Genomic DNA, 21,332 nt, shown 5'->3' with positions numbered 1-21,332 from the left:
CGACCAAAGGAGGAATTGGCTTTGGGGGTGACCAGTGAGATATACCTGCTGGAGCGCGTGCTACGAGTGGGTGCTACTATGGTGACCAGTGAGCTGAGATAAGGTGGGACTTTACCTAGCAGAGACTTGTAGATGACCTGTAGCCAGTGGGTTTGGTGACGAGTATGACGCAAGGGCCAACCAACGAGAGCATACAGGTCGCAGTGGTGGGTAGTGTATGGGGCTTTGGTGACAAAACGGATGGCACTGTGATAGACTGCATACAATTTGTTGAGTTGAGTGTTGGAGTCTATGTTATAGATGACATCGCTAAAGTCGAGGTTCGGTAGGATGGTCAGTTTTACGAGGGGTATGTTTGGCAGCATGAGTGAAGGATGCTTTGTTGCGATATAGGGAGCCGATTCTAGATTTAATTTTGGATTGGAGATGCTTAATGTGAGTCTGGAAGGAGAGTTTACAGTCTAACCAGACACCTAGGTATTTGTAGTTGTCCACGTATTCTAAGTCAGAGCCGTCCAGAGTAGTGATGCTGGACGGGCGGGCAGGTGCGGGCAGTGATCGATTGAATAGCATGCATTTAGTTTTACTTGCATTTAAGAGCAGTTGGAGGCCACGGAAGGAGAGTTGTATGGCATTGAAGCTCGTCTGGAGGTTAGTTAAAACCTCTTACATCCAGATGTTCCGCTCGCGGAACACCGCTCCAATATCCAATGATAGGGCGTGGCGCGAATTACAAACTCCTCAAAAATCCCCAAACTTCAATTTTTCAAACATATGACTATTTTACACCATTTTAAAGACAAGACTCTCCTTTATCTAACCACGTTGTCCGATTTCAAAAAGGCTTTACAACGAAAGCAAAACATTAGATTATGTCAGGAGAGTACCCAGCCAGAAATAATCACACACCCATTTTTCAAGCTAGCATATAATGTCACAAAAACCAAAACCACAGCTAAATGCAGCACTAACCTTTGATGATCTTCATCAGATGACACTCCTAGGACATTATGTTATACAATACATGCATGTTTTGTTCAATCAAGTTCATATTTATATCAAAAACCAGCTTTTTACATTAGCATGTGACGTTCAGAACTAGCATTCCCACCGAACACTTCCGGTGAATTTACTAAATTACTCACGATAAACGTTCACAAAAAACATAACAATTATTTTAAGAATTATAGATACAGAACTCCTTTATGCAATCGCTATGTCAGCTTTTAAAATAGCTTTTCGGTGAAAGCACATTTTGCAATATTCTGAGCAGATAGCCCGGCCATCATGGCTAGCTATTTTGACATCCACCAAGTTTGGCACTCACCAAACTCAGATTTACTATAAGAAAAATTGGATTACCTTTGCTGTTCTTCTTCAGAATGCACTCCCAGGAATTCTACTTTACACCCAATGTTGTTTTGGTTCCAAATAATCCATAGTTATATCCAAATAGTGGCGTTTTGTTCTTGTGTTCAAGACACTATCCGAAGGGTGACACGCCGGCGCGTATCGTGACAAAAAAATTCAAAATATTCCATTACCGTACTTCGAAGCATGTCAAACGCTGTTTAAAATCAATTTTTACAGCAGAGATCCTCTGTTTTCGATAAAGAGGCTATAGAAGGCCAAGAAATGGTCAGAGAGGGCACTTCCTGTTTGGAGTCTTCTCAGGTTTTGGCCTGCCATATGAGTTCTGTTATACTCACAGACACCATTCAAACAGTTTTAGAAACTTTAGGGTGTTTTCTATCCAAATCAAACAATTATATGCATATTCTAGTTTCTGGGCAGGAGTAATAACCAGATTAAATCGGGTACGTTTTTTATCCAGCCGTGAAAATACTGCCCCCTATCCTAAACAGGTTAACACAGTGTCCAAAGAGGGGCCAGAAGTATACAGAATGGTGTAGTCTGCGTAGAGGTGGATCAGAGAATCACCAGCAGCAAAGCGACATCATTGATGTATATAGAGAAGAGAGTCGGCCCGAGAATTGAACCCTGTGGCACCCCTATAGAGACTGCCAGAGGTCCGGACAACAGGCCCTCCGATTTGACACACTGAACTCTATCAGAGAGGTAGTTGGTAAACCAGGCGAGGCAATCATTTGAGAAACCAAGGCTGTTGAGTCTGCCAATAAGAATGTGGTGATTGACAGATTCGAAAGCCTTGGCCAGTCGATGAATACTGCTGCACAGTAATGTCTCTTATCGATGGTGGTTATGATGTCGTTTAGGACCTTGAGCGTGGCTGAGGTGCACCCATGACCAGTTCTGAAACCAGATTGCATAGCGGCGAATGTACGGTGGGATTCGAAATGGTCGGTAATCTGTTTGTTAACTTGGCTATCGAAGACCTTAGAAAGACAGGGTACGATAGATATAGGTCTGTAGCAGTTTGGGTCTAGTGTCACCCCCTTTGAAGAGAGGGATGACCGCGACAGTTTTCCAATCTTTGGGAATCTCAGACGATACGAAAGAGAGGTTAAACAGTCTAGTAATAGGGGTTGCAACAATTTCGGCAGATCATTTTAGAAAGAGAGGGTCCAGATTGTCTAGCCCGGCTGATTTGTAGGGGTCCAGATTTTGCAGCTCTTTCAGAACATCAGCTATCTGGATTTGGGTGAAGGAGAAATGGTGGGGGCTTTGGCGGGTTGCTGTGGAGGGTGCCGGGCAGTTGACCGGGGTAGGGGTAGCCAGGTGGAAAGCATGGCCAGCCGTAGAGAAATGCTTATTGAAGTGTTTTAGGGAGCGTTTGACAGTGATGAAGGGTGGTCGTTTTGGTCGCAGACCCATTACGGATGCAGGCAATGAGGCAGTGATCGCTGAGATCTTGATTGAAAACAGCAGAGGTGTATTTGGAGGGCGAGTTAGTTAGGATGATATCTATGAGGGTGCCCGTGTATACAGATTTGGGGTTGTACCTGGTAGGTTCATTGATAATTTGTGTGAGATTGAGGGCATCAAGCTTAGATTGTAGAATGGTCGGGGTGTTAACTTCTTGGGGCTATGTGGGACGCTAGCGTGCCACCCGTGGCGCACCCTATCAACAGCAGGTGCATTTCAAGAGCGGCAAATTTGAAACCAAATAAATGTCAAAATTCAGATTTCTCAAACATACAACTATTTTACACCCTTTGAAAGATAAACATCTCCTTAATCTAACCACGTTGTCCGATTTCAAAAAGGTTTTACGGCGAAAGCATAAAGTTAGGTTATGTTAGGAGAGTACATTGACAATAGCTGTGTGTAATGTATTGTCAATTCAAAGACAGGCGTCACCAAAACCATAAAATCAGCTAAAATTATGCACTAACCTTTTACAATCTCCATCAGATGACACTCCTAGGACATTATGTTAGACAATGCATGCATTTTTAGTTCTATCAAGTTCATATTTATATCCAAAAACAGCGTTTTACTATGGCGTTGATGTTCAGGAAATTGTTTCCCTCCAATAACCGGCAGTCAAGTCATCGCAACAAAATAATGAATTAATATTAGAAAACATTGGTAAAATATTATATTGTCATTCAAAGAATTATAGATTTACATCTCTTGAACGCAATCGACTTGCCAGATTTAAAAATAACCTTACTGGGAAATCACACTTTGCAATAATCTGAGCACTGCGCCCAGAAAAATACGCTTTGCGATACAGACTAACCGCCATGTTGGAGAGATCTAAAATCGAAAATACTATGTAAATAATCCATTACCTTTTGATTGTCTTCATCAGATGTCACTTCCAGGATTCCCAGGTCCATAACGAATGTAGTTTTGTTCAAAAAAGCTCATCATTTATGTCCAAAAAGCTCCGTGTTGTTAGCACATGATCTAAGCCAGCCGGACTTCACTTCACTTCACGAACGGAAAAAATATATTTACGTTCGTTCAAACATGTCAAACGTTGTATCGCATAAATCATTAGTGCCTTTTTTAACCAGAACATGAATAAAATTCAAGGCGGGCGATTGGGTTCTCTTTTAAAACGTTTCGGAACGAGAGTACCCAACATCAACTCGCGCGCCAGGTGTCTAATGGGCCATCACCGTTCCAAGGCTCTTGTTCGGTCAGATCTCACAGTATAAGACTCAAAACACTTTGTAAAGGCTGGTGACATCTAGTGGAAGCAATAGGAAGTGCCAAAACATTCCTCAGCCCCTTTGTTTTTCAATGGCATAGGCTTAAAGTCAATTCAACACATCAGGTATCCACTTCCTGTCAGAATCTGTCTCAGGGTTTTGCCTGCCAAATGAGTTCTGTTATACTCACAGACACCATTCAAACAGTTTTAGAAACTTTAGGGTGTTTTCTATCCATATATAATAATTATATGCATATTCTAGTTACTGGGTAGGATTAGTAACCAGATTAAATCGGGTACATTTTTTTAGCCAGCCGTGAAAATACTGCCCCCTATACCATAACAGGTTAAGCATGTCCCAGTTTAGGTCACCTAGCAGCACGAGCTCAGATGATAGATGGGGGGCAATCAATTCACATATGGTGTCGAGGGCACAGCTGGGGGCAGAGGGTGGTCTATAGCAAGCGGCAACAGTGAGAGACTTGTTTCTGGAAAGGTGAATTTTTAGAAGTAGAAGCTTGAATTGTTTGGGTACAGACTTGGATAGTAATACAGAACTCTGCAGGCTATCTTTGCAGTAGATTGCAACACCGCCCCCTTTGGAAGTTCTATCTTGGCGGAAAATGTTATAGTTAGGTATGGAGATTTCAGGGTTTTTGGTGGTTTTCCTGAGCCAGGATTCAGACACGACTAAGACATCCGGGTTGGCAGAGTTTGCTAAAGAAGTGACTAAAACAAACTTGGGGAGTATGCTTCTAATGTTAACATGCATGAAACCAAGGCTTTTTCGATTACAAAAGTCAACAAATGAGAGCACCTGGGGAGTGGGAGTGGAGCTAGGCACTGTAGGACCTGGATTAACCTCTACATCACCAGAGGAGAAGTAGGATAAGGGTACGGCTAAAGGCTATATGAACTGGCCGTCTAGCACGTTCGGAACAGAGAGTAAAAGGTGCAGGTTTCTGGGCACGATAGCATAGATTCAAGGCATAGTGTACAGACAACGGTAAGGTAGGATGTGAGTACATTGGAGGTAAACCTAGGCATTGAGTAATGATGAGAGAGATATAGTCTCTAGAGACGTTTAAACCAGGTGATGTCATCGCATATGTAGGAGGTGGAACAGCATGGTTGGTTAAGGCATATTGAGCAGGGCTAGAAGCTCTACAGTGAAATAAGACAGTAATCACTAACCAGGACACTAATGGATGAGGCATATTGATATTAGAGAGAGGCATGCATAGCCAAGTGAACATATGTTCCTCTGTGATTTGAAACACTGGGCTACTAATCCAAAATAGTGATGCATAATAAACATATCATTTATATATCACATGTAGATATTATTTTAGGCCTATATAATGTTTTTGCTGATATATTGGGGACACAGAGAAATTATTTGATATGTTATATTCTCTACTACACTTCTTCCCATGTATTACGTAAGGTTAGTGTTGTAATGATTTCATATTTGCAAGACCAAGAAGCACTAACCAGTAATTTCTTAGCAGCGGTTGTTTATTTAGTAGATAGATCTGTCATCAGAGCAATTGGCCACGTCAATGACCACTTCAAGATCAATCCTGTAGGTCAATCGACAGACTTGATCAGCTGTTACAAGTCTTGAATACAGGCTTCCTGCTGGCCTCCCGAATGCCAGTTGGTCTTTTTCTGTTGACAAGCCTCAAAACATATCCACATGCCATTAATAGGCTGATGCTCTTCTTTGTCCCCACCCACGATGATGACGGCTTATAGTAGGAACTGGGTCAGGAAGGGTTCATGCACCAATGTGAAACCAATGTAGCCTGTCAGCTGCTGCAGCAGAAGCAATTTGTTTTCATTGCCCTATTTTCTAAGAAGAAAAGAGATGGATGTTTTCAAAACACTGATTTTGATGTGTGTTCACTGTCTTTATCTTTCAATTAGACAGTGTCCACACACACTCTCACACATCAACTCATATAAGCCTTCTATGACAATAACATTCATGGTTTGTCTTCAAAAACGACTTGACAATATTGACACCCTTACTGGAAATGAAGAGTAGCTAACTCATGTTCGACAGTAAATAACATTGTAATTACATGTAATTAGAAAGCATGCTGAGTTGCTTCAGTATGCCTACTCAGCAATGGCCTCAGTAACCTATTCCTGGTAGACTGTCCCATCTGCCTCACTCCTGCTTTGTTGATAACGGTCACACCTGCAATTAGCCTACCACAGTAAAGTGCTGGTGAGTGTAGGGTTGCATGCATTGCAAACCACACATCTTAGTGTTTCCCCTTGGATTTCTGTTCAGCAGTGGTGGCAAGGGTAGCGTTAGGGCAATGACATGCAAGCTGTTCCCATAGACTTCCAGTCATTGAGCCAACGACTATTAAAAGCGAGTCTCAGCCGATATTGATTATAAACAACAACATTTTTTGCAGTGGTGGCAATAATTAACAGTGGTGGGCCACCACTGCTAAATGAATATAGGGAAAACAATGTCATAACCAATTCCAATTATATAATGTTTTAATTCTGGACAATTTATTAGACTTTCCAAGGCGCAACTCAGGCTGCAATTGGCCAAAAGGGCTTGTTTTGGTTTGGCTGCTGGTTTTAGTAGAGCGGTGCAAACGACCATCCTCTCATGTCTGCCACTGTTCTCACTTCCTCTCCCCAGTTTCCCCTGTTGTTTCTTTGATGATGATGGTGGGTCTTTTGTTGGGCTCTGTTTATGAGATGGAAAGACCGTTCTTAACATCCCGTCTCTGAAGGCTAGCACCAGGCTTAGCTTTTCTCACCCAGGGATTTACAGGCACAAAGCCTGTGTTTTGGTGTCCTGTGCTTCTCATCATACCCTCCTGGTTTTGTGACAGGCTGCGGGTGTTAGGTGTTATCAGTCCAATTCATTATAGAAGTAACTCAATATAGAGAAGAAAATTGCCAGCACATTGGCAGTCTTTTAATGGATCGCAGAACAAGTATTTTGGTCAGGGTTGGCCTTTGTGACGCATCACAAAAATGTCCCTCTGTCATCATGGTTTGATTGTGATGGGTTTGTAGACATAGTGGTTAGTCTAATTGCTCACCACAGTTTGGGAGGTAATTGTAGATCTTACACTCCCAGCAAGCACATTAATGGAAGTGATCATGTTATTTGTTGGGCTGATTTATTTTGGGATGAAGGGAAAGCAAACATACAAATGCAGTTTGTTTTGTAATTTTTCTTCTTATGTTCTCAATTTATACTGGCATAATTGGCCTAACACAGCCTCACTTCTGTAATGCCTGTACAGGTAACAAATAGGCTATGCGCTATTTTCCCCCAAACGACATTGCTATAGTAGAAAGATTTGAACATAAAAAAAACAGAAACAAGCAAAGAGCTCTATCATCAGTCTTCAGCCTCTGCTTTTGATTAAGTCATCTGAAAGTAATTTATGAGACTGAATGTATTATTGGTTGTAAAGACATTGTGTGACCAATGTGAATATGGCTTCAGTTTGTTTCTCTTAGCGTAGCACAAAGATGCAGACATGGAATTTAGCAAAGCATTAAATCATCCGCTGTCCTTTATTTAACTAGGCAAGTCAGTTAAGAACAAATTCTTATTTACAATGACGGCCTCCCCCAGCCAAACCCAGACAATGCTGGGCCAATTGGGCGCTGCCCTATGGGACTCCCAATCACGCCCGGATGTGATGCAGACTCACAGCTGTAATTGCTGCCAAAGTTGATTCTATCATGTATTTACTCAGGGGTTGAATACTTAACTAAATTAGATATTTTTGTATTTCACTTTCAATACATTTGCAGAAATGTCTAAAAACATGTTTTCACTTTGACATTATGGGGTATTATGTGTAGATGGGTGAGATGTTTTTTAATCCATTTTGAATTCAGGCTGTAACACAACAATGTAGAATAAGTCAAGGGGTATGAATACTTTCTGAAGTCACTGTACAGGCACCTACTAACTCTTATGTGCAATAAACATTTTTTGTTAGATGACAGCTATTTTATTCAAATAGACGCCCACACACATCTGCACATCCCTACTCTCACTCGTCACCTTTTCCGGCATGCGCTAGGGATATATACATGTAAAAGACTTATGCCGGCAAGAATGTGGTAAAGATGGGCCAGTTTGAAAAGGGGTCATGTAAACATTGCAAAACAATTACATGCAACATACTGTAAATCCTATGTGAAAGGGATATTAGTGAAACTAAAGTGAAACAGTTTACTCTATACTCCTGCCCAAGTCCTCTTTTCATGGCAAGATTTGAGTGCTACTTTTGGTGATACGAACACACCAACATATATTGATAAGACAACAGATTTGAACATTTTTCTGATTCTCTCTGTATTTTCACGCTGCTCAGAGATTCTAAGAGGCATAAAGACATTGGATTAACACCGACATTCCACAAATCCATGCCTATAACCGAGGGGTACAACATCACCCTGAAAACACAGTGGAGGAGAAGTCCACCATAGTAGAAGACCACAAGGTGATAGTCGTGACAATTTCAGGAAAGAGAACAGGCAGCAAGGCCGTCATGGCTTGTATAAATTCTGTGTTTGAGTGTGTGTGTGTGTTACAGCTGCGAAGGGAGAAAATGATTTCTCTCTCTTATCTCTCTCCCGCTCTGTCTCTCACACTCCCTCTTCTGTTCTATTCATCGGTGTGTTGACATGGACGGCTGATTGTCTCTCTCAGTGATAGGTCGTGTCGGTGGCTGTTTTTAGAGGGATTTCTGGTCTACTTCTAAATGGCAAAGCCAGCAAGCGGTGCCAAGCCCTCCCACTGCTGTGAAAATGTTCTGTTCTGATCGTTGGACGAAACAACCTTTATGCTGAGGTACAATTGAGGAAATTGTTTTTGTAGTTGTTGTTTAAACAAAGCCGTGCCATTGAAAATGTGATATTTAAAAGCGTACATCTGGAAATAGCTCTTAATTTGTCCTCGTCCTTGTACAGTCAAAGCATCCCTCTTGCTTCCTTGCGTGCTATTGGGGCATAAGGTTTGGATAACTGTCTTGGTTAGCCTTGTTTTAGTAGAGCAAGCACAGTTACAGTGGGCATACTGTAGGCTGTATGTGTGAATGTAGCAAGTTAATATTTGATCATTAACCCTTACTTTACCAGATAGGTTAACTGAGAACACATTTTCAACACCCTGTCCAGGGAAGAGTTGCAGGGGAGTGTAGAGAGATTGAACGAGCCAGTTGGAGGTGGCCATGCTAGTATCAACAGCCAAGCTGGGACACAGCCACAATAACCACCTGTTTCTCTGTACCGGCTGTACCAGAGAGCAGAATCCTCCTCCACCATCTTTGTCTGCACTGACTGGGCGGCATCCTGTTTTAGTACATGGTCAGGGCATGAGGGACTAGGGGGAGAAAGAAGTGCTTCGCTGTTGAAAAGTATACTACCAGCTTCCTGCCCTCTCCCTTAACAAGCGCTTTTATGTTGTTGTGTTAAGTAAAACTGTGTGTGTAAGCGTCTGTCCTTCTGTCATGGAACGAATATGAAGACACTTGTCTTCTGGAAACGTTTGGAAAACTTATGCAGTGGTAACTAACTTCAGACCGTGGCTATGTGTTTTCCTACCTTTTGAAGTCCACCTTTTGAAGACTGTATGTAGTGTTTGTTTGTGTACGGGTATTGAATATGCAAGCCAGTTTGTGTGTGTGTTGTTTGTATACGTCTCTGGAATGAATGTTTGTATGAATGAGTGAGTGTATTTACCTGTGTGTGTGGCTATGTAGTCTGAATTTGTGTGTGTGGGTGTGTGTAGTCTACTTGTGTGTGTGTCTGGGGACAGTCAACACTACAGTCTACCTTCCCCTGCAGCCCTGTGATGTAAATACAAGAACGGCCGGGCTGTTAAAACCTGCAGTGGCTGCCTGCCACCTCCACCTCCATACTTCCACCCAGCAGAGTTTAGAGGCCTCCTGCTCCACTCATCCCTCCAGTGCTGCCTGCTGTCTGGCTAACAGTAGCTAACACCTCTCTGCACCTACACTAATGACAGCATTGCCATGCTCAGGACCAACTCACACAGCCCTCATTTCCTCTCGTTTAGACACAGACTGGGCGAGAAGCAGTAATCTAATGGAGATAGAGAGAGGGGGTGAGAAACAGTGATCTCACTCAAAGGAGTGAATACGGATGGAGGGAAAGAAGGAACGAACATAGAGAGAGAGAAGCTGTGATAAACAGTCAGACGTCAGGATGGAGAGAATACAGAGGGAGGGGACGGGGATCAGTAGAACACATGCAGGGACACAGAGAGGGGCAGAGAGAAACAGAAGATGATGAAAAAACAGACATGGCAGGTAAGAGTGAACACACAGGGAGGGAACACCGGAGAAGAGGAACAGATTTGAGCTGTGTGAATACAGAGAGAATAGAGGGGAGGTACATGGGAGGGAACACCGGAGAACAGGAACAGATTTGAGCTGTGTGAATACAGAGAGAATAGAGGGGAGGTACATGGGAGGGAACACTGGAGAAGAGGAACAGATTTGAGCTGTGTGAATACAGAGAGAATAGAGGGGAGGTACATGGGAGGGAACACTGGAGAAGAGGAACAGATTTGAGCTGTGTGAATACAGAGAGAATAGAGGGGAGGTACATGGGAGGGAACACTGGAGAAGAGGAACAGATTTGAGCTGTGTGAATACAGGGAGAATAGAGGGGAGGTACTTCGGAGGGAACACCGGAGAAGAGGAACAGATTTGAGCTGTGTGAATACAGAGAGAATAGAGGGGAGGTACATGGGAGGGAACACTGGAGAAGAGGAACAGATTTGAGCTGTGTGAATACAGGGAGAATAGAGGGGAGGTACATGGGAGGGAACACTGGAGAAGAGGAACAGATTTGAGCTGTGTGAATACAGAGAGAATAGAGGGGAGGTACATGGGAGACGGTTAGCTAGAGACACGGGGATCCATGGAGATTACAACTGTTAGTAATGTTTTTATGGGGACTGTCAGTATCTGTGTGACGAGGCTCTATTACTGTGTGGGACAGTGTGTTACTGGTTGTTCTCTCAGTGTGTATATCTGGATGTCTGTCTGTACACAGCAGCAGCAGTGGTGGGTCTTGCTGTACCCTTCACCAGCTCTGCGGTGGGCTGGGGGGAAATGAGGCGTCGCTCCGTTGCTCACACTTTTCATTTTAGATTCCAGGTTTATTTATCCAGATGTGTAGTCTCACGGAGTGTGTGTGTACGTTTGTGTAATTTGTGTCAGAGTACCCGGTTTTTGCATGGCGTGTGTGTGTCGTGTCCAGTGGTGTGTGTGCCATGCCGTGCCTGCCTGTTGTAAGGCAGGAATTCCACTGAGAGCTAGTGAATCAGCAGGAGGCTGGAGGATCCAGGGGGAAATGGCCATAAAACAAGACCATTAGTGCTATCAGAGCCCGCTGATGTTCCACACACTCTCACACACACACACTTCCCGTCCTCAGACAGGTTCAAGGTTACAGTACCCAGGCAGGAACATATGGCCTACTTCACTTCAGAAATAGCCTCTTGGGTAAGCTCTAGTGCTCTGGTGGGCGTTCCAGGTGCCATTTTAGTCTGCCTCGCTCCGACCTCCTTCTTTCTTTAGTCTAAAGGCTGAGTAGCTCCGACTTCTTCCGGTTGACAGAAGAACACGTCGGCTCCAGTGCAGACTGCACAAGGCAAGGAAATAATGGCCTTCTAGAATGTTGTAATTCTTGGATGTAGCCTATTTTAGAATATCCAGAGCTAGAATATGTTGATTATATAATCTCTAAAATGTTCTCTATTGTTCTAGCACATGAAAGCATTCTCCAGCCGAGGAGCATTAGGCCTACATAGTGTTGGTACGTGTGGTTAGGGAAGGGTTGAGGCTGTGTTTGCTTGTTATTGTAGAGGCGGTGTTGTGCTGGCCTGCGAGCTGTTATAAAGGGGACAGGATTTCCTCTGGACTGATGGCCAGTGAACTGTTTGGCTCGCTGTGGGATACGAGAGGAGAGGAGACCCGCCCTGCCCCAGTACAAGAGGAGATTCCCAGGCCAATCTGTCTTTCAGCATCTCCACCATTGGACCACCAATATGTATTGTATCATCTTTTCTACCATGTCTTTCCAAGTTGTTGTAAAAGAGAACGTATTGTCGATAGCCTACCTGGTAAGATTATGGTGAAGGTGGTAGTAAAACCCACTCTTCATAACCGAGCCCACCTTTCATGAAAAAGACTACAGGTTCCTACCACCTAAACCTTTCATGCATAATATGATACCGTTATGCTTACTCAGGTAGAAATCTCCATGAAGATGAACACACACGGATTTAGTGTCTCTCCTATGGTTCTCAGTGGTCTGATCTGTCTGTGTGTGTGTGTGTGTGTGTGTGTGTGTGTGTGTGTGTGTGTGTGTGTGTGTGTGTGTGTGTGTGTGTGTGTGTGTGTGTGTGTGTGTGTGTGTGTGTGTGTGTGTGTGTGTGTGTGTGTGACCTACGTGTGGCTGCCTACGTGACTGTACAAGTGCATGTGTGTGTGCTCATGAGCTAGTCTATCTCAGACAGACATCATCATGGCTCAGTTCAGAGGCTATAAATCCTCAGTGTGTGTCTGATCAGTGATAGATGGCTCCAGTAGGCTCTCCGCCATAGGCTAGATATTATCTCCTCTCCTCCGTGTTCCAGACCAACAGATGTGCATACTTACTGACTGACTTCAAGATCAGGGAAGGAACTCAACTGGAGAGAGGGAGGGAGAGAAAGAAGCCTCTTCAATTTGAAGTGAGAGAAAGTTAAGTAGGAAAAGACGAAGAGAGAAGACAGGAAGGTGTGTGTGTGTTTGTTTGGTAGATAACTAAAAGGGAGAAATACTCTACTGTGTCTGATGGGATAAGTGAGATGAAATATATAGTAGCGATGCAAACTGCTGTCACGTTAGCTAGCAGCATTTTAGACTTATTCAAAGCCTCTGCTTCTTAATGAACTGACACATCATACAGGGAATGCTGAGGTGTCAAGACAAACATCCGGATGCAGTGTGTGTACGTGCCTGGGAGTGGATAATTATTTATCTGTTGCTGTGTGTACGTGCACATGTGTGTGAGAAGAACCATTACAATCTGTTGCAGTGTGTGTGTGGGAGACGTGCATGTATGTGTGTCCTTGTGTGTGTGACAGAGCAACAGCCTCAGCCTCCTCTGACATAATTGGGCCCAGTAGGCTGCAGAAAGGAGCCCCTAGCAGGCATTGATTCACAGACAGATTAAAGGGAGGGGGGGGATTACACAGTAACGGAATTACACTTTGTCTCAGTCTTTTCACTTTAAAATGTATGCCAAACAAAAAACATTGATTTTCAAAGTTTAACAAACAATAGAGCTCTATGCACAAGGACTACTTTTAACAATTTCCATGTAAGAACTGTGCAGATGGATACTTTGATAATGGAATTACTGTAAAATCTCCCTCAGGTTTTTATGTGACCAGGTTTTCCAGAAACGGTTAAATATATGCTCAGAATTAAAGATACACTATGCAGAACTTGTAACACCATTTCCTGGTTGCAAAAATTCTAAATAGTTCGCCTAATTTCAGTTTGTGACAAAACAAGCAAGTATAGTGTAGAGAATCATTGTACCATCTAAATCGCTGTGAAATACTATTTTTTCCATAACAGAAAATATAGTATTTTCATCTGTTTAAAGCTGGTGTACAAACCCAAAAGTAAAATACACAAGAAGAAGCATAGAAATAGTGCTCATAGAACAAATATACCGCTTCTTAGACTTGCTTTCAATGTGAATGGCCGAACTATAACTCACATTTCTATGTGAATTTGGTCGGGTCGCCCAAAAAGTTACATATTGCAGCAATAAGATTCAAAGATGTCTGCAGAAAGAATGGGGTGTCAGCTATGGCATCTTGAGTTTAACAAAAATCTATTTTGGTTATTGAACTACAGTAAGTGAAGTGGAATTATGGTAACGGAAATACATCATGGGTCCCTGATCTATACTACACAGAAATGTGTAATTATGGGTATGAATATCATTCTCCTCATGTTTTACAAGTTTGGACATCGCAGCACAGATGAGTGGAGTTCTGTACAGCGCAGTAGAGTACAGTATAGTTCAGGACAATATACTGTACAATACGCTTTTATTTACTGTCCTCTACTATATTGTACTGTACTATTGTATTGGACTGTACTATACTATGTTCTACTCACTGTGCTGTACTGTACTCAGTACCAGAGGTTGGAACCAAAATAATTTTACAATCATTTCGTTCTAAACAGAACCATTATTGTTTTCATTCCGTTCCACTGTTCCGACCAGCAAAATAAAGTTCTGAACCGGTTCGAACCAAATAAAAGTAACGGTTTATATGGTGCCTTTCTGTTCCTTTTTAAACTTCTGAAATCAGTGCGGATAGAGCAGCTTGTGGTGGAGCGGGCAAAACATTTACATGCACTGGACAGATGAGTGTAGGGCGTGAGATGTCACTGAAATTTTGCAGTGGGGAGAGAGAGGGTTGAGGAGGTTCGGCTTGAAGCGCTGGGAATCTTGTTATGACGTATTATCTGAGTTAGGCCCACAGAATTATACCTACAGAGGAGCGGCTTCTATAAAGGAACTTTGAATGTCTTTGAACGTCATAGTTGGCTTAGAGTTGGACCTGCTAGCTAGCTAACAAGCTTGTGTGTGCAGAGCAGCACCGGAATTAAAATAAAAACACATATTTTTGTAGTTAATAAATCCAATGTGAATTGTTATAACTATAGTATCCTTAACTAGCATTGAAAAGGTCAATGAATTATTCTCTAATTAAAATCTCTCCCTAATTTCTGAATCACACTTGTAATGTCAGTAGGCAACTAGACTATGGTTCAGAGGGGGAGGGGTCTACACATGCACACTTACTGGCAAATATTTCCAGGTGGCAGGTCGGTAAGGACACTGGAAGAAGTTGATCAGCGACATGGTGAGGGCGTTGCATAGGAACTTTGTGTTTTTTTGGGGGGACTGGAATAAAATGTCCGGAACATAAAGTAACGTTATTAACCGGTTCTCATGCTTTTTAAATAACATTTCTGTTCTGGAACAGTATAGATAACTTTCATTCGCGGTTCTGTTTATTTTCCTCAAAGTGTCATTATTTTCCGGTTTTCTGTTCTGTTCCCTGAACCGGTTCCAACCCCTGCTCACTACTGTATTGTATTGGACTCTACTGTGCTCTACTCACTGTACTGTACTATCCAAACTTGTGAAACATAAGTCTACGATGGGTACAGATTTGGTCCAGTCCGGTCTGTCTCTGGACATTAACATCAAGGCCAGGGTGGACTGACCAAATTTCAACTACTTTTCAACGTCCATGGAGGTCTGTTGTCGGTCGGTGCTCAGTGGGTAAGGATGCTGGTTAAATTAAACGGAAAGGGAGGGGGCTCATGGGTAGGTGTCAGCTGGGAGAGGTGACATTAACTGGAAATGAGAGAAAGGCAGAAAGAACGGCAGAGAGAGAGGGAAGGATTGTCTAGACTGACTGTTTTAACACTCTTGGTTTGACCACCAGACGACAGAAAGAAAACCGTTATGAGCTGAACATAACAGTATACCAGTGGAAGGGAGGACAGTAGCAGGTGACCCTATGAGCTGAACATAACAGTATACCAGTGGAAGGGAGGACATTAGCAGGTGACCCTATGAGCTGAACATAACAGTATACCAGTGGAAGGGAGGACAGTAGCAGGTGACCCTATGAGCTGAACATAACAGTATACCAGTGGAAGGGAGGACAGTAGCAGGTGACCCTATGAGCTGAACATAACAGTATACCAGTGGAAGGGAGGACAGTAGCAGGTGACCATATGAGCTGAACATAACAGTATACCAGTGGAAGGGAGGACAGTAGCAGGTGACCCTATGAGCTGAACATAACAGTATACCAGTGGAAGGGAGGACAGTAGCAGGTGACCCTATGAGCTGAACATAACAGTATACCAGTGGAAGGGAGGACAGTAGCAGGTGACCCTATGAGCTGAACATAACAGTATACCAGTGGAAGGGAGGACAGTAGCAGGTGACCCTATGAGCTGAACATAACAGTATACCAGTGGAAGGGAGGACAGTAGCAGGTGACCCTATGAGCTGAACATAACAGTATACCAGTGGAAGGGAGGACAGTAGCAGGTGACCCTATGAGCTGAACATAACAGTATACCAGTGGAAGGGAGGACAGTAGCAGGTGACCCTATGAGCTGAACATAACAGTATACCAGTGGAAGGGAGGACAGTAGCAGGTGACCCTATGAGCTGAACATAACAGTATACAGTGGAAGGGAGGACGGTAGCAGGTGACCCTATGAGCTGAACATAACAGTATACCAGTGGAAGGGAGGACAGTAGCAGGTGACCCTATGAGCTGAACATAACAGTACACCAGTGGAAGGGAGGACAGTAGCAGGTGACCCTATGAGCTGAACATAACAGTATACCAGTGGAAGGGAGGACAGTAGCAGGTGACCCTATGAGCTGAACATAACAGTATACCAGTGGAAGGGAGGACAGTAGCAGGTGACCCTATGAGCTGAACATAACAGTATACCAGTGGAAGGGAGGACAGTAGCAGATGACCCAACTGGTTTGTGACTACTATGATTTCCCATTGTAGCCAATTTCATTTGCAGTATTTCTGTTACAGATTTGTTGGTAATTCTTTTACCAATTTGATAACAGTTTGGGAACAGTTTGAGTGTTGTGAAGCCAGGCAATTTTTTTCTATAAAGAATCTGATTGGTTAGTCGACAGAGTGTGTGTTCCAGCTGCCCTGACATGGATGTAGAGCTGGGCGATATGGACAAACTATATCATCTTTTTGACAGTATGACGGTATTTGACAGTATTTTATATAAAAGTTCTAAATATTCTTTGTGAGTAGTGCATGGCCCTAGGGTGGCAACAAATACATTCTAAGTGTTTTTAATTGGGCTTTCTCTCTTCTGATTGAAGTTTGATTGAACCGTATAAAACAATCAAAAATAATGTTTTTTCATCAGTTTCTGCATTTCCTTCACTCATTTGTTGTTATTTCCACACCATACCACATTTGTTTTGTCTTTGTATGCCTCTATTTTGTGAAAGTCACTTTTTCTTTCCTAGTACCATATATTTTAAATGGATTCAATGGCAGTTATTTTCGCCACAAGGGGCATTATGCCGATTTCTAGAGTGCTCTTGTCACCCGCACTGCCTCACAGGCAAGATTTGTGGCAAAAAAGTACATTTGCACATCTTTGGCTCCTGCGCTGCCTCACAGGCACTATTCATGGCAAAAAAAAGCACAGGTGCGCACTAGAAGCTCTTGCCAGGAAATTAGCAGTTCTCAGCTGTTCGTAGTCTCTTACTGACGGTAAGAACGGGCGATTGCCATATTTTTTTTTGTTACATCACTAAGTTATTACATTTCAATAAGATATAACAAACCAAATACTATTATGTAAGCTAAGGTAAAGTAAAAATGCAAACCAGACTGTGCATCAATACCTGTATATAGTCAAATACGGTTTACTGCCCAGCCCTACAAGGATGTTCCCTAACAGTGGCTGGTGTGAGTATTTAAATGTGTGTATGATCTAACACCTATTCTCTCTCTCTCTCATATATATATAGGTGCCCTGACGGTAGGCCTGGTGCGGCAGTGCCAGACCATCCACGGTCGAGACCGCACCTGTATCCCCCCGCGGCTTCCCCCCGAGTGGGTCACCACGCTCTTCTTCATCATCCTGGGTATCATCTCCCTCACGGTGACCTGTGGCCTGCTGGTGGCATCCCACTGGCGCCGCGAGGCCACCAAATACGCCCGCTGGATTGCCTTCACCGGGAGTAAGTGACTAGTGACCGAAACGACCCTACATTATTGACGGTGGAGTGTACTTTGACCAATCAAATCAAATCAAATCAAATTTATTTATATAGCCCTTCGTACATCAGCTGAAATCTCAAAGTGCTGTACAGAAACCCAGCCTAAAACCCCAAACAGCAAGCAATGCATGTGAAAGAAGCACGGTGGCTGGGAAAAACTCCCTAGGAAAAACTCCTGAGAAAGGCCAAAAACCTAGGAAGAAACCTAGAGAGGAACCAGGCTATGAGGGGTGGCCAGTCCTCTTCTGGCTGTGCCGGGTGGATATTATAACAGAACATAGTCAAGATGTTAAAATGTTCGTAAATGACCAGCATGGTCAAATAATAATAATCATAGTAATTGTCGAGGGTGCAACAAGCACGTCCGGTGAACAGGTCAGGGTTCCGTAGCCGCAGGCAGAACAGTTGAAACTGGAGCAGCAGCATGGCCAGGTGGACTGGGGACAGCAAGGAGTCATCATGCCAGGTAGTCCTAGGGCTCAGGTCCTCCGAGAGAAAGAAAGAAAGAAAGAAAGAGAGAATTAGAGAGAGCATATTTACATTCACACAGGACACCGGATAAGACAAGAGAATACTCCAGATGTAACAGACTGACCCTAGCCCCCCGACACATAAACTACTGCAGCATAAATACTGGAGGCTGAGACAGGAGGGATCAGAAGACACTGTGGCCCCATCCGATGATACCCCCGGACAGGGCCAAACAGGCAGGATATAACCCCACCCACTTTGCCAAAGCACAGCCCCCCACACCACTAGAGGGATATCTACAACCACCAACTTACCGTCCGAAGACAAGGCCGAGTATAGCCCACAAAGATGTCCGCCACGGCACAACCCAAGGGGGGGGCGCCAACCCAGACAGGAAGACCACGTCAGTGGCTCAACCTACTCAAGTGACGCACCCCTCCCATGGACGGCATGGAAGAACACCAGTAAGTCAGTGACTCAGCCCCTGTAAAAGGGTTAGAGGCAGAGAATCCCAGTGGGAAGAGGGGAACCGACAAGGCAGAGACAGCAAGGGCGGTTCGTTGCTCCAGCCTTTCCGTTCACCTTCACACTCCTGGGCCAGACTATACTTAATCATAGGACCTACTGAAGAGATAAGTCTTCAGTAAAGACTTAAAGGTTGAGACTGAGTCTGCGTCTCTCACATGGGTAGGCAGACCATTCCATAAAAATGGAGCTCTATAGGAGAAAGCCCTACCTCCAGCCGTTTGCTTAGAAATTCTAGGGACAATTAGGAGGCCTGCGTCTTGTGACCGTAGCGTACGTGTAGGTATGTACGGCAGGACCAAATCGGAAAGATAGGTAGGAGCAAGCCCATGTAATGCTTTGTAGGTTAGCAGTAAAACCTTGAAATCAGCCCTTGCCTTAACAGGAAGCCAGTGTAGGGAAGCTAGCACTGGAGTAATATGATCAAATTTTTTGGTTCTAGTCAGGATTCTAGCAGCCGTATTTAGCACTAACTGAAGTTTGTTTAGTGCTTTATCCGGGTAGCCGGAAAGTAGAGCATTGCAGTAGTCGAGCCTAGAAGTAACAAAAGCATGGATTAATTTTTCTGCGTCATTTTTGGACAGAAAGTTTCTGATTTTTGCAATGTTACGTAGATGGAAAAAAGCTGTCCTTGAAGCAGTCTTGATATGTTCTTCAAAAGAGAGATCAGGGTCCAGAGTAACGCCGAGGTCCTTCACAGTTTTATTTGAGACGACTGTACAACCATCCAGATTAATTGTCAGATTCAACAGAAGATCTCTTTGTTTCTTGGGACCTAGGACAAGCATCTCTGTTTTGTCCGAGTTTAAAAGTAGAAAATTTGCAGCCATCCACTTCCTTATGTCTGAAACACAGGCTTCTAGCGAGAGCAATTTTGGGGCTTCACCATGTTTCATTGAAATGTACAGCTGTGTGTCGTCCGCATAGCAGTGAAATTTAACATTATGTTTTCGAATGACATCCCCAAGAGGTAAAATATATAGTGAAAACAATAGTGGTCCTAGAACGGAACCTTGAGGAACACCGAAATTTACAATTGATTTGTCAGAGGACGAACCATTCACAGAGACAAACTGATATCTTTCCGACAGATAAGATCTAAACCAGGCCAGAACTTGTCCATGTAGACCAATTTGGGTTTCCAATCTCTCCAAAAGAATGTGGTGATCGATGGTATCAAAAGCGGCACTAAGATCTAGGAGCATGAGGACAGATGCAGAGCCTCGGTCTGACGTCATTAAAAGGTCATTTACCACCTTCACAAGTGCAGTCTCAGTGCTATGATGGGGTCTAAAACCAGACTGAAGCGTTTCGTATACATTGTTTGTCTTCAGGAAGGCAGTGAGTTGCTGCGCAACAACTTTTTCAAAAATTTTTGAGAGGAATGGAAGATTCGATATAGGCCGATAGTTTTTTATAATTTCTGGGTCAAGATTCGGCTTTTTCAAGAGAGGCTTTATTACTGCCACTTTTAGTGAGCTTGGTACACATCCGGTGGATAGAGAGCCGTTTATTATGTTCAACATAGGAGGGCCAAGCACAGGAAGCAGCTCTTTCAGTAGTTTAGTTGGAATAGGGTCCAGTATGCAGCTTGAGGGTTTGGAGGCCATGATTATTTTCATCATTGTGTCAAGAGATATAGTACTAAAACACTTTAGTATCTCCCTTGAGCCAAGGTCCTGGCAGAGTTGTGCAGACTCTGGACAATGAAGCCCTGGAGGAATACCCAGACTTAAAGAGGAGTCCGTAATTTGCTTTCTAATGATCATGATCTTTTCCTCAAAAAAGTTCATAAATTTATTACTGCTGAAGTGAAAGCCATCCTCCATTTGCGAATGCTGCTTTTTAGTTAGCTTTGCGACAGTGTCAAAAAGAAATTTCGGATTGTTCTTATTTTCCTCAATTAAGTTGGAAAAATAGGATGATCGTGCAGCAGTGAGGGCTCTTCGATACTGCACGGTACTGTCTTTCCAAGCTAGTCGGAAGACTTCCAGTTTAGTGTGGCGCCATTTCCGTTCCAATTTTCTGGAAGCTTGCTTCAGAGCTCGTGTATTTTCTGTATACCAGGGAGCTAGTTTCTTATGACAGATGTTTTTAATTTTTAGGGGTGCAACTGCATCTAGGGTATTGCGCAAGGTTGAATTGAGTTCCTCGGTTAGGTGGTTAACTGATTCTTGTCCTCTGACGTCCTTGGGTAGGCAGAGGGAGTCTGGAAGGGCATCAAGGAATCTTTGGGTTGTCTGAGAATTTATAGCACGACTTTTAATCTTCCTTGGTTGGGGTCTGAGCAGATTATTTGTTGCAATTGTAAACGCAATAAAATGGTGGTCCGATAATC

At 43.4% G+C, this 21,332-nt stretch overlaps 1 protein-coding gene across 1 annotated transcript in view; it reads left to right on the top strand.

The window, feature by feature from the left end:
* The window catches only part of mosmoa (modulator of smoothened a), a 36,581-nt gene that overhangs the window by 1,497 nt on the left and 13,752 nt on the right, over positions 1-21,332 (top strand). The window contains exon 2 of the mRNA XM_029728654.1: positions 17,747-17,959. Coding sequence (XP_029584514.1) covers positions 17,747-17,959 — 213 coding nt within the window. The remainder of the gene's footprint in view (positions 1-17,746; positions 17,960-21,332) is intronic.

Source organism: Salmo trutta, chromosome 32 (genome assembly GCF_901001165.1).
Source record: "Salmo trutta chromosome 32, fSalTru1.1, whole genome shotgun sequence".
Lineage (NCBI taxonomy): Eukaryota > Metazoa > Chordata > Actinopteri > Salmoniformes > Salmonidae > Salmo > Salmo trutta.
Note: the sequence above shows the minus strand (reverse complement) of the source record. Positions and strands in the feature narration are given on the sequence as shown.